We start from the raw sequence: 19589 nt of genomic DNA on the forward strand, positions 1-19589 counted from the left end.
GGCTTTTCAAGTTGAAAGATGAAAGCAGTAATGATGTTCACAGTAGTTTCTAGAGAGGATGGGGAAGTCTGAGTAGAAAACCTAAACCTCTAAATTGTTACTAATCACTTCCCTAGCTGCCTTCCAAAAAGTGGATGGCAGATAGCAAATTGATTCATTGAGTCCACCTTTTGCTTATTTGAAACTTAGAAACAATTGTACTACAAGCTTTGTGTGTGTTTTAAAGAAAGATCTACAGGCTTAGTTAAGGGAGTAACACTGAAAATTGGAGATGCTGTAATCCTCTCCTGTAGCTACTTCAGTTGCACACTTTCTCACTTTGGAACCTGCTGCTTTAATAGAATTTTTTCTTATTGCAGTATTTTCATAGCAATGCTTATGGCAGATGTAAAAATAACTGGATTGTAACCTCAGAGGTGTTCATTAAACTCCCACTTTTTTAATTGTGACAGGTGTAGTTCTATCATCAGCCAAACTGACCCTTCATTTTAAGGAGGGGGCAAAGTTGGTCAGTGTTGTTCAGTCATCCTGGGCCTTAGGTTTGCCTGCCCAAACATGCAAGAAGGGAAGAGCAGTAGGCTTTCCCTCACAAAGGGTGTGGGAACAATAATATTCAAAATAGATTGGTAACAGAAACATGAGAATTCTTGATATCGTTGTTCTGTATTGCACTGTAAGGCCCTTCTTTGAGGAGGGTAAAATGAAACTTTATAGAAAACTGAAGGGAATCTTTCAGCATTTGGGTATTTCAGTTTAGGTGTAAACATGTTTCCTTTATTGCTTAGGTCTATTTGCAGGTACCTCTTGAGTAGTTACCTCGTTAGGGTATTTGCCTAGCCAGTGTTAAACACTGTTTTAAGTTGTTGGGTGTATGCTTAATCAAATTGAAAGCACATATAATGTCACTGGAGAAAAATACCAACTTTTTCTCTGATGTGATGTGAGATTTTTTTTAGACTATGTTTTGGTTGGGGAGGAGGTGTGATTCAGTTCCTGTGTATGTGATACTTTTTATGATGTGTATTAGAAAGTGGACTTGAGTACACTGTATACTACTTGTAAGTTAAGCTTGGAAGCTGAGAAGGTTGCATGATTTTGTCTTTCATTATTGACCTATGAAGCATAGTTTGAGATGTCAAACCTTTTCTTTGTTTCTTCCTGTTTGGAAATGCTGAAGTTGAAATACATCTTTGCTGTAGTGCTATCAAGCATTGAGTGCTTGCTTCATTTAAAAACACTTCTGGAAAAAAACTTGACTTGTGGGGGGATGGCTGGGGGAGAATGGCCTTAACTCGTATGTATCCCAACTATGTCTTTTACTCTGCATAGTGTATGCCTTTATTAAAAATAACTGGAAGTGTGATAGAACTTTCTTACATAAAAGGCCTCTTGTTTCCCACCTTGCTACTGTATGTGGAAATAACAGTTTCTTTAATAAAAAATGTCTTCCAGACTTTCTTGGTAAAGAGCTGCAGTAAAGCTGTTAACAATAAATGCGGTCTCAAAAAAAAAAAAAGGTGCAAAAATGCCTATTATCACATGAAGGGTTGTGCAGTGTGACTTTTCAGAAGCGTGGAACAACACGAGCTGTGTGTGGGCAGAATGACAAACGCGCAGTTGTTGAGTCCTGCTGCTTTGTAAAATGCAAATATAACAGGCTTACTTCCAAATCTTCTCTGCTTAAATAATGGCCATGGATGCTGTCTTGACCATGCCTCTGCTGCTGTACATATCTTTCAAGAAATGCCATGTTTGTACTACAGTAAAGGTAATGGAAGCATTTATTAGATGTTAGACTACAAAAACTGTTGGATGCACATGGAAGTGGCAAGTTCAATAGCAGTATCTGCAGCATTGCAAATGGACAGCCTTCCCATAATGAAATCCTAATCTGAATCATATTAACAAATCTCTATTACTGTTCTTTGCAATAAAAGGTGGTACCGTGCATATTTAAAGCAAACATCTGTCCCTGTGGTCTGATCCTTGGAGGTAGATGGTGTTGTTTGTTGGTTTATTTTCACAGGCAGTACATTCTTTTCAATTTATAGGAAGTTAAACTTCCCCCTGAAACATGTGTTTTGGACCTATAGTTAGTTGAAATTGCCTCAATTCTGGAACCATTTCCTGGTGCTAATGGACAAAAAGCATATAAACCCAGAGGGGTGGATGGTTTAAGGCTTCCTTACCCACTGTTGAGAGTTCCTTTTTGGAGGCAGTCAATATAGTGAAACATCAGTCTTTACTACTGGGAAGTAAGTGTTATGAACTTCCCCTATTCCCTTCTAAACTTCAGTGCTAGTTTAAGTGTTAAGAAGTTCTCCTAAACTAACATGCCCTGTATGAACATTGCAGAGTTGTGTATATTTAGCAAGTCATTACATGTTGCCACAAACTGTTGTGGGATGTCTCCTTTATCACAGCTTTGAGGAAGGCGGAAGCTACAGCTTCTTATGTTGTCTTGAATTTGCTATTCAAAAGGAAATCAGCTGCTGACTTTCACAAGCAATAATTCATACAAACTGTAACTAGGTAGTGGAAATATTTCATCATGTTTAAGGCACTGTTTTTTAAAAAAATAATCTTTAAATATATCAACTTTGTCTCTAAGGAGAAAGAGGTGTTTTTCTAGATTTTGTACATGATCTGTATGAAATCCTGGATGTACAAGAGCTACTTTGAAACCCTCCCTGCCAGCAGCATAGAATTGTGCCAGGAAGAATACTCAGCCTCCTATAGACCATACTGCATCTTTAGAATTGAAAATAAGTAGCAATGCAATTGGCACATAGTTTATCCTATTTCTTGATTAATACTTAAACTTTCTCTTTAAACCCTTCTCACAATAGCACTGTTTAGTCTCAATGCTAAAGGGAGGAGTAGAGGGTAATAAGGATCTCTGCTAGATACTACCACTCACTTTCTGGTTTGATAAGAGCTCAGTTGCCTATAGCAATTCTTACCAGGAGCTAACCAGAGCTAGGAGGAGAAATGCATTTAGACCTAGATTTCCCCATCTGTAACAATATTTGTATTTGAGATTAGAGTGCTGCCATTGCACTTCAGTCAACATTTACATTTCTGGTAATTAAAATTTTGGTGGTAACCTTGACACCTGGCCTGTGGTAGTGATGCAGAGAGGAACTGAAAGCACATCAGTCACACATTGTATGACAACTATTTGGGGGAAGGAGGAAGAAAGGAAGAGTAGAGTGGAGCATATACTGTGCTAATCAGCTTTAGCATCTAGGAGAAAAACCTTCACAGGTAGAGGACAGTACAGTTTGGTCTTACCACATCTGCCAGAAAGATAAAGATAACTTAGCTGAGTCAAGCCTTTCCATATATAGATGATGCAAAGCAGCTCCTGGCAAGTCTGCCACCCTCTGAGGATGGCAGCTGTTATAAGCAAAATCAAAAGAACCTAACAGCTCTCTCCAAGCATCCTCCCTTTTACAGCATCTCTAAGCCTGGGTTCTACCCTGCAAAACATTCACTTCATAGTTACTTATTAACCTGACCTCTTACTGTATCTAATTAATTACTTTAAATCTTCCAGCAGGATAAGAAAGTGACTTATGTGTTTGGTCTAGTTATTGCTCTATTATATCAACAGCCTAAAATCCAGTATACTGTCAGTAACGGTACAGATTTTTCAAGGGGCCTGAGCCTCTTTCAAGTTCAGATTAATCCAGAGTAAAGCATTAGTCAATAAGTAGTACTAGTAGTTTAAGGGGGGGGGGGGGAGGGAGGGAGAAAAAACAGAACAGGTTAGTTTTTGTATTGTGTTTTTAATCAGTAAAACAGAATCCTCAAAGAGAAAGATACAAATTAGTAAAGCTTCCACAAATCATTTTTAAAACTCAAATGTATTTTTTTCAGTGGGCAGTTAAAAGTAACCCTTCCCTCTGAAGTCCATACTTCCTTCCAGTTGGATCACTAAAAGGTAGTCCGTGGCTAATACCAAATTGCATGGAATTTGAGCTTGTGAACAAGAAACCATGTTGCATGCTACCAGGTACCTCAGCTCTCTCATTTCTTAAAACCATCAAACTTGTAGGAAATGGACTTGGTAACTATAGTTCTTTTTTTGGGTTAGCATTAACAATTTAACTCACATTCTTTCCTCACTAAAAGGTAAGGTACCACTAAGGCTTTCTAAATCAAATTATTTTTTTCTTATGGCAAGTTACTAGACTTGACCATTAACAAGGAATTGGGAGTTTCAATTAAGAGAACCATTAGCACTGGTCTTCACCAGAACTTTACATCTATAGAACTTAGTACAGGTGACAGATCTTATCTCAAAAAAGAAGTTACTTTTTTCCTCTTAAATTTCCAGGGTTTAAAATAAGAGTTTGGAATCCTTGCTTGATGATTGTATGTCAAACTTTCAGTTGTTGCTTTTTAGCACATGACAGCCTTCAAAAGATAACTATCAGCTGGTACACAGGTCAGAACCACCTACAGCAGAGTTTACACCTGAAAAACTTTTCACAGGGTTTAGAAGCAGTAATTTTACTACTACAGCCCATTAAACTGAGTAATCCAAGGATTCTCAGATTAAATCGGCATCCTTGAGATAAGCAAGTAGTACCATCCGAACTCTCCGAGTGCAGGAACTGTGGAACTAAGACATCCACAGACACACATCTAGAAATGTCAGAGCCATCTGCCCAGTGTTGTAACTGCTGAACCACATACTTATTGCTCAAAATAGAAGTGATATGCACCAATTCTTTCCTCACCAACTTCTGTTTTCCTTCTCACCAGTTTCTTGTCATATTGCTGGCTTAGGGTTGAAAAAGAAGTACTGGATCTTCTCTACACCCTCTATCCCCAAATTTAAGAACAAATCAGAACATACTGTCCAAATACAACTTCCAACTCTTACAAAAAAAAAAAAAAGATCTTCTTTCCAATACAGGTACAAGAACAATAAAAGAAGTCACCATTAATTTAAATTTAATAATACAAAAAAACAATTATAATTTACAAATGTGAAAATTCACTTAATCTATCCTGGCTAGTTCATACTCTGGAATTTAATTTGGAAAATGTTCAAAGGCTTGAGGGAAAAACTAAGCATCCTTATTTTGTTAAGCATCTCCTCCAGCAGAAAGCCACCTGTTCACCCTTTTGTTCTGAAAATATTTTTACAGGACTCCTAGTCAGGTAGCACATACAAACAAGTTAGCAAGATCTGGCTGTACAGTATTTTATACAGATACCATTAAAGTGCATCAAAGAATGCCATCCAGTGCAAGTTCAAACTCTTTTTCCTGAAATCGCTACTTAGCAAGTGAGACCAGGCTCCCTGCATGCTATCCAATTAAAGGATCGTCATCATCGTACTGTAATTGAAGTCGGGAAAATGGCCGTGGGGGAGCTACTCTATTCTTTGAGATTATTATAATGCAGGTGAAAGTAGTCAGTATCATAAAAGCCCCGATAACTATCCCAATAGCTTCTGGAATATTTGTGCACCGCTGGTCAGCAAGCAAGCACTTGGCGTTACTGAAAGTGCCATTGTGGGGCTGTGGTGTCAGTCCCAGGATGTGGCACATCATGGGGTAAATATCAACGTTGTTCATTGTGCTCTGCTTGTAACCCCGATGAAAAGCAGGCCCGCGAGCAGCCAGGAACGGATGCATGCTTGGGAGGGCATTGTCATAGCCATGGTCACCTACTGGAGAAATGCAAAGTAAAGAGTTAACGTCACAGTTTGCATTTGCATATCAAATATTCCCCTCCCCATCTCTCCCCCACCCCCAAAAGGCATATATTTTAACCAGGAACTAATGCAGAACATAAAGCAACTGTTGGATGAAACACTGAAGCAACCCAGTGTTCCCTCCCTCTTCCTCAATCCCCAGAAGTCTTTTCCCATACTGGTCTTCAGCTGTGGTTCCCCCCCGCCATTATCTCTCTTCCTTTTGGTCATCAACATTTTCAGTTTTCCCCTTCCCACTCCTCATGCCAAAGTTGAAAAGGATGTTGCCACTCCACGATGAGTCCGTAGCTGGAATGCAAATTGGTACTTCTCAGATTTTTGGAAAGACATCTCCCCCTTGCAAAGCAGACACTTTAATTACTTCTTAAAAGCCAAGCACTTTCCCCTTGATAGTGTTCGGTTCAAGCATATTAAGTACCCTGAAATCATGCTTATCAGATTAGGTACTTCAGGTGCAGGGACACCCAAATAGTCAACCCCAAAAAAACAGTCAAAGGATAATGATGTCTGTGACAGGCATACAACAAAACGTTTGTGGCTACAAAGCCACCAGTACATGAATGTTTGGTAGGTTTTTAAGACCGACTCACTCCAATTTTTGGTGGAATATAAACAGCTAAAAAGCAGCCATAGTCAAATTTCCTAGTAACATGGCTGAAAAATCTGTCCAAGAGGCCAAAAATTTCTCATAGCACACGCAGCACAGTATTTGAATGACTGCATTTAAGTTTTGAGTTCATTTATTAGTAAGTTTGACAAGTTTCCCTGAGAACTGTCCTCGACTGCTGCTTCCTTGAAGTTTCTGACATGAAACGTCAAGATTTCTGTTGATTACATTACACTCATCACTTCAGTATACTTCCAATATTCCTTTTTAATGTTTTCCACCATTGTGTTTGTTACCACAAAGATACTACCACACTGCATCTTGCTTGTTTGCTTTAATGCAGTCCAATGTTTCCTGATCACATTTTTTTTAACTTCTACTACTTGCTTGTTTTGAACAGAGCTGTTCCATGTCCCCTCTCCAATGAAGTTTCCTATATTTCACCTCTGAAGTAGGAGGGCTGGTGCGTGCTAACATTGCTAGATACAGTACAAGTATTGGTACCCTTGCTAATCATTACACTGCCATTTTGTCCATGAAGACAAGTACAATAAACATTTAAATAGCCTTTCAGGCTAAAACCTCCCCTGCCAGCTTCTGGGAAGCCTTGGCTAGCAAAATTGTTTTGAAAAGTGATTCACTTTGACTGATACAATGCTGTTACTTATAAATATACACTTACTAACTGGTTTTGGGACACGGAATTGGATCTAACCATAAACAAGAAAGAGACTTCTATTAGAAAACACCTCTGCTAAGTGTTGTCAATTTGAAGATGATTGTAGCAAATCTGGAGGAGAATTAAAATATATCTTACATTAAAAGCAGTACTTTTGTACAACTAATGAGAAAATTTGAACTTAGGTGTGCAAAGGGCAGACAGGACAGCCAAACTGGGTGAAAGCGGGAGTTTACGCCACCCAGCATCATGTCTCTGACGGCAGTCATAACAGGGAGTCTGGGAAGTATCCAACAGGGTTAGCCCTGACATACCAACCAGCCTCGAGCTGCTGGCTACTCAGAAACTATCTGGAAGGTGGCACCTTTGTATTTAATCCCTATTAATGAATTTTTCTTCCAAGAATTATATATACAGGTATGTATGTATGCATATACATATCTATAAACACACACATCCACACATATATATACACATACATATGTATGTAATTTGACATTCATAGCATCTAGCAGGAAGAAAGTGCACAGCTTAGCAATGCACTGTGTGAATTAACATCTGTTTTGTTTTTTGTCTTTAAAACATGCTATTTGATGGCCCTAACAGGAAGAACTCTGGCTTCTTTGACCATTATTGTTGTGTTCCTATTATTTTTAGTATTTCCTCCCATTTGTTTTTGTTTCCTCATATATGTACTGTAACATTAAATGTTGTGTCTTGCATTCTTCAATTTGAAGAAGATAACTCTTAAAAGTGTACCACAGGCTATTAAGTTGAACATGACAAAGTGCTTTAGGCAACAGAATATCCCCCATCTCTTCCTCATCTGTTAAAACACTCCAGGCTCAGGCTGAGATGTTACAGAAAATGCTGAGATGTTCCTAAAGATACAGTGCCAAGACTCCACTAGCTAAACTAGGACCATTCTACAGATGGCTGGAATAAAAACAAGACAGTTTACCAACATAACCCACCAAGAGCACAAACGAGGAAAAAACACTTACATTTTGAAAGTGACTCATTTTGTACAATTGTCCAGCCTTCGTCTGCAACCAGAATTATGGGCTGAATTCTCTTATTATGACGATAATGAAATCTGTCTGGAATTTCTTCTTTGAGATATACTTTCATGTGAGGGTCACATTTTTTCAGTAAGTTATACACGTCCCTTTTGTCTGCCAATGAAAAAACTGCATGTGAAACAGCTGGAAATTATGTACCCAATTTACTGCAATTATCTGTCTTTAAACCTAAGATCCATTTTTTTCAAAACAATTATTTTTTTAAAAGGCATATAGAAAAGAATTTTTTCATGTCCCCAATGAAACATTACATGTATTGAGGTGGATTTCACAATTTGCTCTCATTTTAAATCAGCACCTCACAGCTATGGTTTCAGACCTACAGTTCAACTTACCCTCTGGGCTTGCAGGGCAGGAGAGTAAAATGCAAGCACAGAAATCAAGAGAAAGCAATCGCACACCAAAGTAGTCAATATTTTATCCAAAGCAGTAAGTGTTAAATTTTGTTACTGTATAAATCACTGTGTTCATTAGAATTGCTTCAGTCTGGCTACAGTTGTGGAAACTGAGACCAGCAGTGTCATGATTTAAGACATGCCTGTTAGTAACCACTCCAAAATACAAAAACTGAATTCACAGTATGAAAACTGAAGTTTCATTCACAGAAACAGAAGTGGTAAAGCAATCAAAGTTGGGTTTCGATTTTTACTTGGAAGTTTAGACAATGACATTTTTCATTGTGAATAAACATGAGAGTTTATTTCATGCTCACTGTGAATTACAACCGTATAGACTTAGTGAGCAACAAGACAGCGGGCATACTAAGTGCCTATCTACTTTCTCAACAAACTATACCAGGACCATCTTTACCACCATGGCAATTTGACAAGAAACTTTCCTTGGCCCATTGATTACCAAAACAAAGTAATATCTAAATAAACAAACATTCTTTAGCTCATTCATTAAATGATGTCAATGTTCTACAACATGAACTACACAGGTTTTGCAAAAGATGTGAACAGTCTACCATAGTGTGTACTTTTTAGCAGTAAGACAAACAAGATTAATTCTCAGTGTACAACTTAAAACAACCAAAACTTACTCTGCCTTGGCAGCACTGCAGCAACTGGACTCTTGTCTATCAGAGTATAGTTATTGCGACCAATGCAGTTATCCAGGATAATTAGTTTCTTTGCAGAACAGGAGGCCATTCCATGATCACTTGTTATTATGATATTAATAGTGTCCCACAAACCAAAAGCCTTCAATTTATTAGTCAGGAAACCAATATGGTTATCCACTTCTTCTAATACTTTGCGCATGTTCTCAGTGTCATCTGGTCCATACTTGTGCCCACTTGCATCTGGTTCTTCCCAGTATAATGTAGCAAAACTGACTACTGGATTAGAGCTGTTCAGCCATGCAACAATTTTCTCCACTCTCTCTTCAAAAGTTACTGAAAAGTTATACTTCAAAAAGAATTGAGGGGTCGTATCGTTAATTTTTACATCGGTACCAGGCCACATTGCAGCAGCACTTGCTCCATTTCCTTGCTGTTGATTTGTTACCCAAATTGGAACTGCTTCATTCCACCAGAAGGGATCCGAATCATTAAACTGTGAAAACTTTTTCTTGGCATCTGCATCGTACATGTCATTAGCCACGATGCCATGGCTTTCTTCATACAAGCCTGTCACTATGGTGTAATGGTTTGGAAAAGTCTTGGTGATAAAAGCATTTGTAACTTGTTTTACAAGCACACCATCCTCAATGAACTCCTGAAGATGAGGAAGTTTATAGGTTTCCAAGTAATCAGCCCTGAAGCCATCAAAGGACACAAGGAGTAACTTGGATACTGAATCCCCAGTAGAGTGAGCACAACAGGCAACTATTCCAGAAAAAAGCAATGTTAACATCGAGTTCATTGCTGATACTTCAAAGTATTTCCAGCAGGTAATCAGATGCATCTGAAAAATTTAAAAAGATAAGGCATGTAACACAAAATAATTGTACTGGAACCAGTTTAACTAGCTATACATTATGGAAATCTTCCTTATCGAGGTTAACTGCAAAATAACCAGTCTAAACAACCACTGAAGTCAACAGTCTATTTCCCTACTGACTTCAGATGTTTCTCATATATCATACATTAAAACCAACGAGCAATGAGATTTTTTTCCGTTCCAGACTAAACGAAAGGAAGCATTGTTTTCTCTCTTTTAAGCAATTATTCCATCATTCTGCGTGTCTGATTACAATTCTACATTTCAAGACAGACAATCAGTATATTTTCCTCACGTTCAAGCACAGGCACCTGAACAACTCTGGCTCCACATTTAAGAGTCCTCTGCAAGTCTAAATCCTGCGTATACATCATTGTTCAGACCAGAAGTTTGTTTTCTACTATAATTCTGATTTTTCTTTTTCATCCCACCTTTCTTCTTCCACAGTTTCCACCCTCTCGAGTTGCTGGAAGACTTTTGAGCCTTTCAATATTCTTATTTACTCATTGCTTACTCTATACATGGAACTGCCAGGAGTAACTTCTACTTCTGTTTTCCTTCTAAGCTGTTGTACATCTACCATAACAGTATTTAAACCTGTTCTTTACATATCATATTTCTCTCTCTCTCTCTCTTAAAAACCTATAAATATCATTAGTAACCTTGGCCATGAGGCAAGTATTTCTCACCAAGGAATTCATGACTATTACGAATGCAAAGTATGATTTGTAAGCGGTATGATTCTCCCCCCCCCCCCCCCAAACTTATGATGTGTGACAGGAGTACTCTGTCCAGGAAGGTCCAGAATTATTCTATAAGCCTTTAAGAAAGAGGAAGTGAAGCTGCAGGTTCCACAAAAACTTCTGCAATATCGCTACACGGCATATTTACTTCTCAAGAGCCTCACTCCAGCAAATTTCTCCTTTATCTCGCTTGCACAAACGAGGGCGATTGTAGGAGGAACAGCAGGTATTTATTTTCCTAACTGCGGTAGCATCTTCTGGCCTATCTCAACCTTTTCCCCAAAACTCTTTAAAATGGTATTATTTTAAAAGTGCAAACAGCTTTAACGTTAGCTAAAGCTTTAGCAGTGAGAGGAATACAAAGCATGGGAAATCACCACCACCCCCCCAAGCAACAGTTAAAATTTCTTTAGAAGATACAACTGTTAGAAGAAAGCCTCGTCAAAAACAGCATTAAGATATTTCCTGACACAGAGGACTTGTAACACACAGCCCCTATAAAGGGGGGGGGGGGGGGGGGGGGGGAGAGAAATGAGATGAGCAATGGAGGAGGAAATCGCCCGTTTCGTGTCTTCAGGTGCTTAAAAAAGCAGCACCAGAGTTTTCCAGGGCGCGGGGAGACCCAAGACCGCGACCTTACCCCCCGGGTACCGGTGTTTCCCCACGCGGGACGGCAGCGGCTCCACAGACCCGTCACCCCCGCGGCCCCCCCCCGGCTCCCCAACCTCTCCGCCTCCCGCCCGCGTCTCCCAGCCGCTCCGTCCGGTAAAGGAACGCGTTATCCCGGCCCCGAAAGCTTACAGCCAGGCGGTCCCCGGGACGAGGCCGGTCCCGCGGCCCTGTCCCCGGGCAGCCCCAGTCACCACAGCCTCCCCCGCCCTCCGCTTCTTCCCCGCCGCGGTTCCGCCCCCGACCCCACCGTGAGGGCCCGCTCCGTGGCGGCGCTGGAGGTGACCGGCGGGGGGACGGGACGGGACGGGACGAGCAGAGCGCCTGCGCACCCGCCGCCCCGCGCGCCCTCAACTGCCATTAGCGGCTGCCGGAGCGAGCGGTGCCTCGGCCGGGGCGGGCTGCGCTAGCGCGGGGAGCTCGTCAGCGGGGCCGGCCTCCGCCGGGTGCGATTGGTCGGGGGCCCGCTGGCGGGAGCTGCGATTGGTTTCAGCGGAGTGGGCGTCGCGCTGTGAGACATGGCCGGGGGCGGGGGGGGGGGGAACTGAGGTGGGATGTAGGGAGCCGGGGGGGCTGAGGTGAGGGGGGCTGTAGGGAGCTGGGGGGGCTGAGGTGAAGTGAAGGGGAGCTGAGCTGAGGTGAGGGGGGGCTGTAGGGAGCCGGGGGGCTGAGGTGAAGTGAAGGGGAGCTGAGGTGAGGGGGGGCTGTAGGGAGCCGGGGGGCTGAGGTGAGCTGTAGGGAGCCGAGAGGGCTGTGGTGAAGTGAAGGGGAGCTGAGGTGAGGTGAAGTGAAGGGGGGCTGAGGTGAGGGGAGCTGTAGGGAGCCGGGGGGCTGAGGTGAAGTGAAGGGGAGCTGAGCTGAGGTGAGGGGGGGCTGTAGGGAGCCGGGGGGCTGAGGTGAAGTGATGGGGGGCTGAGGTGAGGGGGGGCTGTAGGGAGCCAGGGGGCTGAGGTGAAGTGGAGCTGAGGTGAGGGGAGCGGAGCTGTAGGGAGCCAGGGGGGTGCTGAGGTGAGGTGAAGTGAAGGGGGGCTGAGGTGAGGGGAGCTGTAGGGAGCCGGGGGGCTGAGGTGAAGTGAAGGGGAGCTGAGCTGAGGGGAGGGGAGCGGAGCTGTAGGGAGCCAGGGGGGCTGAGGTGAGGTGAAGGGGGGCTGAGGTGAAGGAAGCTGTAGGGAGCCGGGGGGGCTGAGGAGAGGTGAGTGTGATGGGTTAACCCTGGCTGAACACCAGCTGCCCACCAAAGCCGTTCTATCACTCCCCCATCCTCAGCTGGATAGGGGAGAGAAAATATAACAAAGGCTCGCGGGTCGAGATAAGGACAGGAGAGATCATTCACTATTACCGTCACGGGCAAAACAGACTCAATTTGCAAAACATACTCAATTTATTACAAATCAACCAGAGCAAGGTAATGAGAAGTAAAATGAAATCTCAGAACACCTTCCCACCACCCCTCTCTTCTTCCCGGGCACAACTACCCTCCCGGATTTCACCACCAAGCCCCCCCAGCGGCACAGGGGGACAGGGATGGGGTTTATGGTCATCACACGTTATTTTCTGCCGCTTCACCTCCTCAGGACGAGGGCTGATCACACTCTTCCCCTGCTCCAGCGTGGGGTCCCACCCACGGGAGACAGTCCTCCACCAACTCCTCCAACGTGGGCCATTCCCACGGGCTGCAGTTCTTCACGAACTGCTCCAGCGTGGGTCCATTCCACGGCCTGCAGTCCTTCAGGAGCACACTGCTCCAGCGCGGGTCCCCCACGGGGTCACAAGTCCTGCCAGAAAACCTGCTCCGTGGGCTCCTCTCTCCACAGATCCGCAGGTCCTGCCAGGAGCCTGCTCCAGCGCGGGGTTCCCACGGGGTCACAGCCTCCTTCGGGAACCCACCTGCTCCAGCGTGGGGTCCTCCACGGGCTACAGGTGGAGATCTGCTCCACCGTGGACCTCCCTGGACTGCAGGGGGACAGCCTGCTTCACCAGGGTCTTCACCACAGGCTGCAGGGGAATCTTCGCTCCGGCGCCTGGAGCATCTCCTCCCCCTCCTTCTTCACTGACCTTGGTGTCCGCAGGCTTGTTTCTCTTACATGTTCTCACTCCTCACTACGGCGGCAGTTTCTCCCCGTCCCAACTTTTTTCCTTCTTAAAAATGTTATCACAGAGGCGTTACCACTATCACTGATTGGCTCGGCCTTGGCCGGCGGCGGGTCCGTCTCAGAGCCGGCTAATATGGGCTCGCTCTCTCTCGAACACAGGGGAAGCTTCCAGCAGTTTCTTACAGAAGCCACCCCTGTAACCCCCCCCCGCTACCAAACCTTGCCAAACAAAACCAATACAAGGTGAAAAGGGGCTGAGGGGAGGTGATGGGGGCTGAGGGGAGCTGTAGGGAGCTGGGGGGAGAGGGGGCTGAGAGGAGCAGGGCTGCGGGGAGCTGCGGGAGGCGGCCGTCCCAGGCAGGGAAACGTGGTGGGTTGCAGGGGAGCGCGGGTTCTTACGGGAGGCGTGTTGGCCCCCTCCTCCCTGGGCTGGGATGCGGGTGGGTTGGCCCCCGAGGTGGGACGGTGAGGCCCGCTAGTGAGGGGCACGGGCTGTTTGCTAGGTCTGCTGGGGCCCGCCGTGGCTGCAGAAGGAGGCGGTGGGGTGAGGCGAGGCTGTGCCGGGCTGCGTTGCTGGGGGATGTAGTGCTGTGCCCTGCGTTCCCCGGGGGTGCCTGTAACCTGCCTCCTTTGCAGGTGTCGCGGCAGCCCTGGGCTGTGGTCTTCACAAGGCAGCGGTGGTTGTCAGCGTGACTGCAAATCTCCTGCTCTCCCTGACTCCTGCTCCCTTTTGGCCACACAGCTCTGAAAGTTGACTTCATACTCTTTCCTGCATATGACCTTTTTGCGCTCTCTTGTGACAAGGCCGGTTTACCCTAAAACTTAGAATACATGCAGGAAAATGTGTGTGTTGGTTAACGTAAGTACTCTGGATGCCAGTGCTGCTTTCAGGAAGGCAGTGTGTGGTATGATGGGTTGAGGTCTGTTTTGGGTCCTGCTGTAGGCTTGCTCCATAAGTTAAGGCAAATAGTTTACATTCCCTTGGTTTTCCTTTTTATTATGAAAAAGGATTAGTAATTCTGCAAAACAGGTTAAGTTACTGGTGCTGAATAACAATGAAATCAGCTTTGTGTAAACAGAGTAAATAAGTGTCCTTTAACAGCACAGAGAAGAAATCATCACTCCATTTTAAATTTCAACATAAAAACGGAGAAAAAGCCATGGCTATAGCTTCATGATTGACTTAGGTAGAGGACCTGAATTTTATTCTGTGTGTTCACTCTGAATGCTGCATAGCTTTGAGCTTGTTTCTTTCTAATGGCTTTTACATATGTATGATTGGCAGATTTGGCAGATTATGCTAACTGTGGAGTGGCTCTAAAGATGCGGTACAGTAGGCTGAATAGAGACACACCTCTGATTGACCTTGATGTATGGAATGTAGCAGGTGTGGCAAAGCACAGGATTGTAAAAGAGGAAAAAAAAGAATTCCAGGTGAGCTAGATAAGACTTCCTGCAGTTATTTACATGTTACATGTCAAGTTCAAGTCAAGTTCCTCCCCTGTTTCCTCCCCTGCTTTGTAAATATGCACATGACAGTTGATCATGTGGGGGAAATAAGTGTCCTTTATGAATTACTTTATTGTATTTCCTTCAAAATATTTATTACACAGACTGAATTAGAGGTCAAGGAAACACATAACAGGTGCAAGCTTTTAGCCAATTTCATCAAATTACAATGGAGTTCTTTTTACAAACTTTATGCAGAGATACACGCAAATTTTAAGCATCAAAGCTCTTTAGCTAACCTAGTTTGGCAACATACTTACTCAGCTCTTCAGTCCAAAAAGGTATGAGTAATGTCTTGTTTACCCCTACCGATGTGCTTTGAAACCTATTTGCAATATTCACCTATTCATGAGCCCAGCCTAACATAATGTGTCCAGTTTGACACATCATAAAGGCAGCATACCATGCAAACTCTGGACTTTGAACTGGGCTAGCCATCATGTATAATGTATTTCATACAGCTCATACAGAGTATGCCTACAAGAAATGGGTGAGTTACTTATGTTAAGAGAGGTAAAACTGGGAACTACCAAGATGTTTGCCTTTCCTCACCTTAATCTCTCCCTGTATTGTATTTTACCCCATGTTTGTATAGACTGCAGTTCTAGGCACTAGACCATACTAAAACCTGTCAGAAGCTGTACAGACTTACTGCTGTAGTAGAATTGAGCATTTGCAGCTCGAGAACCATTGCACACGTTTGTTTCTGTCAGTGGAATTTAGTTAATGACAGGAAGTAAAGGGTAGGCAACCTCTAAATATTCTCAGTGTTTGGCTAGGTTTAGTAAAACCCTTAATTTCTAGATGGGAAACTATACCCTCCCATTGGCCGTGTTGTGGAGGGGAAGCAACTCCTCATTTATTCAGATTAAAACTAGATGTTGCACATGAATATTTCAGATACCTGTCTTAAGTACTTTCTTAAGAAAAAGCAGGGTGTTTTAATTACTTAGAGTTAAAATAACTGAATATTGAAAGAGAAACATTTTTCTGTATTTTTCCTTTTTTCCCCCTCAATTTTATCCATGTGACAGATCTTTGTGATCTTTTTTGCTGACTAGTTTTTTAATCCATCATTTACTGTGTTTTGATGCATCTTTATATAGTTGAGATGAAGAAAAATAGGAAGACGTTTCATAAAACCATAAAAGAGCTAGGTGACTAACAGCTGTTAAACTGTATTAGACTTTAAGCTTTTAGTGCCCATTTAATCCGAAGAATAGGTTGTATATGGAGGCTGTACACAAAATGGGGCTCTTAAACATGCTGTTTCTCAAACTGTCTGTGGAACGATGTCCCTAAGGCTACATGACAGGGTGATACAGAGTCGTGTAGTGTCTCTGCCTTCTTTATTTTGGTTACTAGAGCCTCCACTGTGAACAAGCTTGAAGCCAGGTTGCTGGGCTTTCTAAGAGTGCTTAGTTTCAGAGGTAAACAATGATGTTGAAATGATGCCAGATTTTAGAGGCAAACAAAAATGTCTGCCTTGGAGCAGTTGGGTGAATAAAAAGTCAATATTTCTTAGGCTCTCAGGTATTCTAATGGACTTTCCAACCATGGAGTTGGAGAGCAAACCAAACAAGGTTTTTTAAAAGGTACTGGAATGCCACAAATAAAGGGCTTTGAAACATCCAAATCAGGAATAATTGTTTAGGCCCTGCAGCAGGTAAAGCAGGTTTTCAAATGTCTGTTGACAGTGACTAGTCCTGGTATTTTTAACAACTAAACAGTGATGATAATATGAGAGTTGAGTGTCCTGTGCAAAATAATTTTCTGTTGTTTGTCTAGTTTCCAGTGGAGAAGTGTCTGTCTTACGCAGAGTCAAATTTACTGGTGTGTTGGCTTTAAATATGCCTTTTATGAAGTGTCAGTAGAAAAGCAAAATCTGGCTGAAGGTCAATCACCCTTATTACGGTGGGGTCCTGAATTCATGAGCCAGCCCCTCAAGACTGCAGAATCCAAGTCAGTGTTATCTGAGCAACAAACGGATATCTGGAGGCCTGCTTCAAGGATGTGCTGACTCTTGCATGAAACAGTGTGATGATCAAAGTCTTCCACCAAACCACTGCCTTCTGAAATGTTTTTTCTGTGTGTTTGATTTTCCTTAGTACATCTTAAGGAGAATACAGAAACTGCTATAGCTGCACATGTCAACAGTTAATATGAAACAGCTGAAGCATGTGTTTCAGAAGAGGAACTAACTCCATATGTACACATAGAATGCAGATAAAATTGTCAGCATACCTATGCAACTTCTTGTCCTTCATAAGGTAGCACTTCATAGCAGCATGGTTCCAGTGATCATCTTGGGTGTCCAAAGGTGACCATCCAAAGGCTGGAGCAGAACAGGGCCATACTGAACAGTCTTGTTCCTCCTTCTTACCAAATCATACCCATTTTGAAAAACTGTGGTGAGCTGCAGATGCTTGGACCTCTAAGAGTGCCGTTTTTCACAGTCTGTTCCTATTATGCAGGTCTGTGAGTGTTAATGGCTGTAGGAATAACTGGGTAGGGGAACTTTAGACTCTCATTCTTGTGGAGAGCACAGAGCCAAACCAGAAAAGTACCCTACATGGAGACTTCCTAAAAGATCTGAATGCAGGATGAAGGTCTTTTCCTCATGTTGTTTAGTGCAAGATTGGCAGAGAATAAATAAGGCATTACTATTTATGAACTGTGAAGGGATGAGGTGTTGCTAACCATATAAGTAAAAGCTGAGGCTGGAAACAATGCAAGAAAATTTGCTTGCAGTTGATTTCATCCAGGTATTTAATGCAGTCAGGAGTGAATACAAAGTGGTATGGTTTTATTGCAACTCCCTTGTAATGTGCCTGTAAACCATAAACAGTCTTTCTCCTGGAGCCAACAGGGTAGTTTTGGTAGCGTACTTGAACTACATGTTGCAAAGCTTTGGAAATGTTTGAGCTTTACAAAGAAAAAAGTTGGTTTTGTAAAGCCAGCATCCTGAATGGCCAGGCACATTAATGATTTTTGCATAGAGTGCTCATAAGTGCAAACGAATGCGGGATCCTGTGGGATGCTAAGATCCCTTAGTTTCTACTGACATAAAAACCATTCACCATCATTCAGTTTTGGGTTCAGCTGTTTCCAAGAACTCTGAGTGTTTTAACTATTAATTTTTCTTGCTTCTCTTATGGCTGGAAAAAGATACTTTACAGCAAGTAACTGAGGGACCTCAATTTGTTTATGTTATGAAGCAAAGAGCTTGTAAATCTTTCTTAAAGTGTGCAAGTATCTTCATGGAGAACAAATAAAACTGAAGGACTCTTAATTAAAACACTAAAATCATAGCAATAACCAACTGGAAATGACCTCCTGAGAAATTCCAATAGAAACAGGTTGCTATTTCAAAACAGGGCTATTAACTACTGAAGCTACTCATGGCACTGATGGATGAGTTGAAGTTTCCCATACTGTGGAACGTCTAGAAGACATGCAAGTTATTGTCTTTAATAAAGGGGCACTCAGGTAAAAGTCTTGTTGTATTGGGAATCTGAATGAAATAGTGTAATGTGGCTTTTGGCTTTTAATTATTAATCTCTTAGAAGATGTGAGGTATGCTATTTAGGGGTCTGACATTCTTGTTACTATTCCTTCTTTCCACCCTTCTCTTCTGCTCTGGAGGTGATGGATAACTGACTCTAGCAATGCAGGAATTTCTTTACAAGCTGATCTTCTGCTTGACATTTTAAAGTAAGTCAAAGCTGGACATGGTGATTTCTTTTAGGGTTACAGGGTGAACAGATAAAGCTTCAGTAGCAGCTTCAGTGGTCTGATTTTAACGCACTATTCTAAGTGTGTTGCGGCCCTGACTATATTTGCTGTCCTTCAGATAAAATCAAGTTGGTCAGCAAACAACTTAAATACCAATGAATGGCTGTGTGTGTTTGGGCTACTGAACTGAGCGAGCGCTGTGTATCTCTGCAGAGTGAACCAGGCAATTATCTAGGTTCTAGCATGAGTTTTGATGTCCATTTGTAGGCTTCTAAGTGTAGGTGAATTCCAACCTTGCTGTCTAAAAAACCATCTATTTTAGGGAGCTCAGATGACTGAGTTTTGCAGTAGTAAAGACCATCTCCAGAATACACTTAATCTCCTTCTGACATAGTTCTTTCCACCTCTTTTTATTACATACTCTGAGATGTCCATTGCTGTCTATTGGACTGTAGAAGGAAACAGTGATTAGCTTAATCTAGGTGCTGAACAGCAGCGCGCTGAACTTAAGTATAAACAAAGTTTCTAAAAATGAGACCCAAGAGATCTTGCTGGTTGACTGTAATTTGTGTCTTATGTATACTGACTGAAGTTATGGTCATGTTCATTCTGGTACTTCTTGCTTTAAAAAGAACAAGGTTAGAGTAAAAATAGAAATTCAGTCGTGAAGTAAAAAATAAACCTTGAAAATTAGGAGTTTGGTTGCTCATGTTCTATGTCCTTATATGAATTTTGCTGCTTATGGTTTATGTGGTTATTTGCATTTCTGGAAAGCAAGTAACTGGTGTTATCAGA

At 42.6% G+C, this 19589-nt stretch overlaps 1 protein-coding gene across 4 annotated transcripts; it reads right to left on the reverse strand.

Annotated features, from left to right (window-relative positions):
• Positions 1–3783: 3783 nt before the first annotated feature.
• On the reverse strand, positions 3784–11848 carry ENPP4 (ectonucleotide pyrophosphatase/phosphodiesterase 4). Of its 4 annotated transcripts, none has more exons than XM_049819117.1 (4): positions 11708–11848; positions 9145–10009; positions 8025–8195; positions 3784–5689 (listed from the first exon to the last, which is right to left on the reverse strand). In XM_049819117.1, the coding sequence occupies exons 1-4, from the start codon at positions 11816–11818 to the stop codon at positions 5325–5327; spliced, it is 1512 nt and encodes a 503-aa protein (XP_049675074.1). In that variant the 5' UTR covers positions 11819–11848; the 3' UTR covers positions 3784–5324. The 4 variants fall into 4 exon arrangements, with proteins under 4 accessions (XP_049675074.1, XP_049675075.1, XP_049675076.1 ...); XM_049819118.1 differs by having other exon boundaries at positions 11590–11810; XM_049819119.1 differs by having other exon boundaries at positions 11429–11810.
• Positions 11849–19589: the final 7741 nt, after the last annotated feature.

Source organism: Accipiter gentilis, chromosome 16 (assembly GCF_929443795.1).
Source record: "Accipiter gentilis chromosome 16, bAccGen1.1, whole genome shotgun sequence".
NCBI classification, from domain to species: Eukaryota; Metazoa; Chordata; class Aves; order Accipitriformes; family Accipitridae; genus Astur; species Astur gentilis.

Coding starts and splice junctions, on each gene's coding strand:
- ENPP4 (XM_049819117.1), bottom strand. CDS start 11,818: ATGGCAGTTGAGGGCGCGCGGGGCGGCGGGTGCGCAGGCGCTCTGCTC. Junction 10,010..11,707: donor CCACGGAGCGGGCCCTCACG/GTGGGGTCGGGG, acceptor TAAATTTTTCAG/ATGCATCTGATTACCTGCTG. Junction 5,690..8,024: donor AAATGAGTCACTTTCAAAAT/GTAAGTGTTTTT, acceptor GCATTTCTCCAG/TAGGTGACCATGGCTATGAC.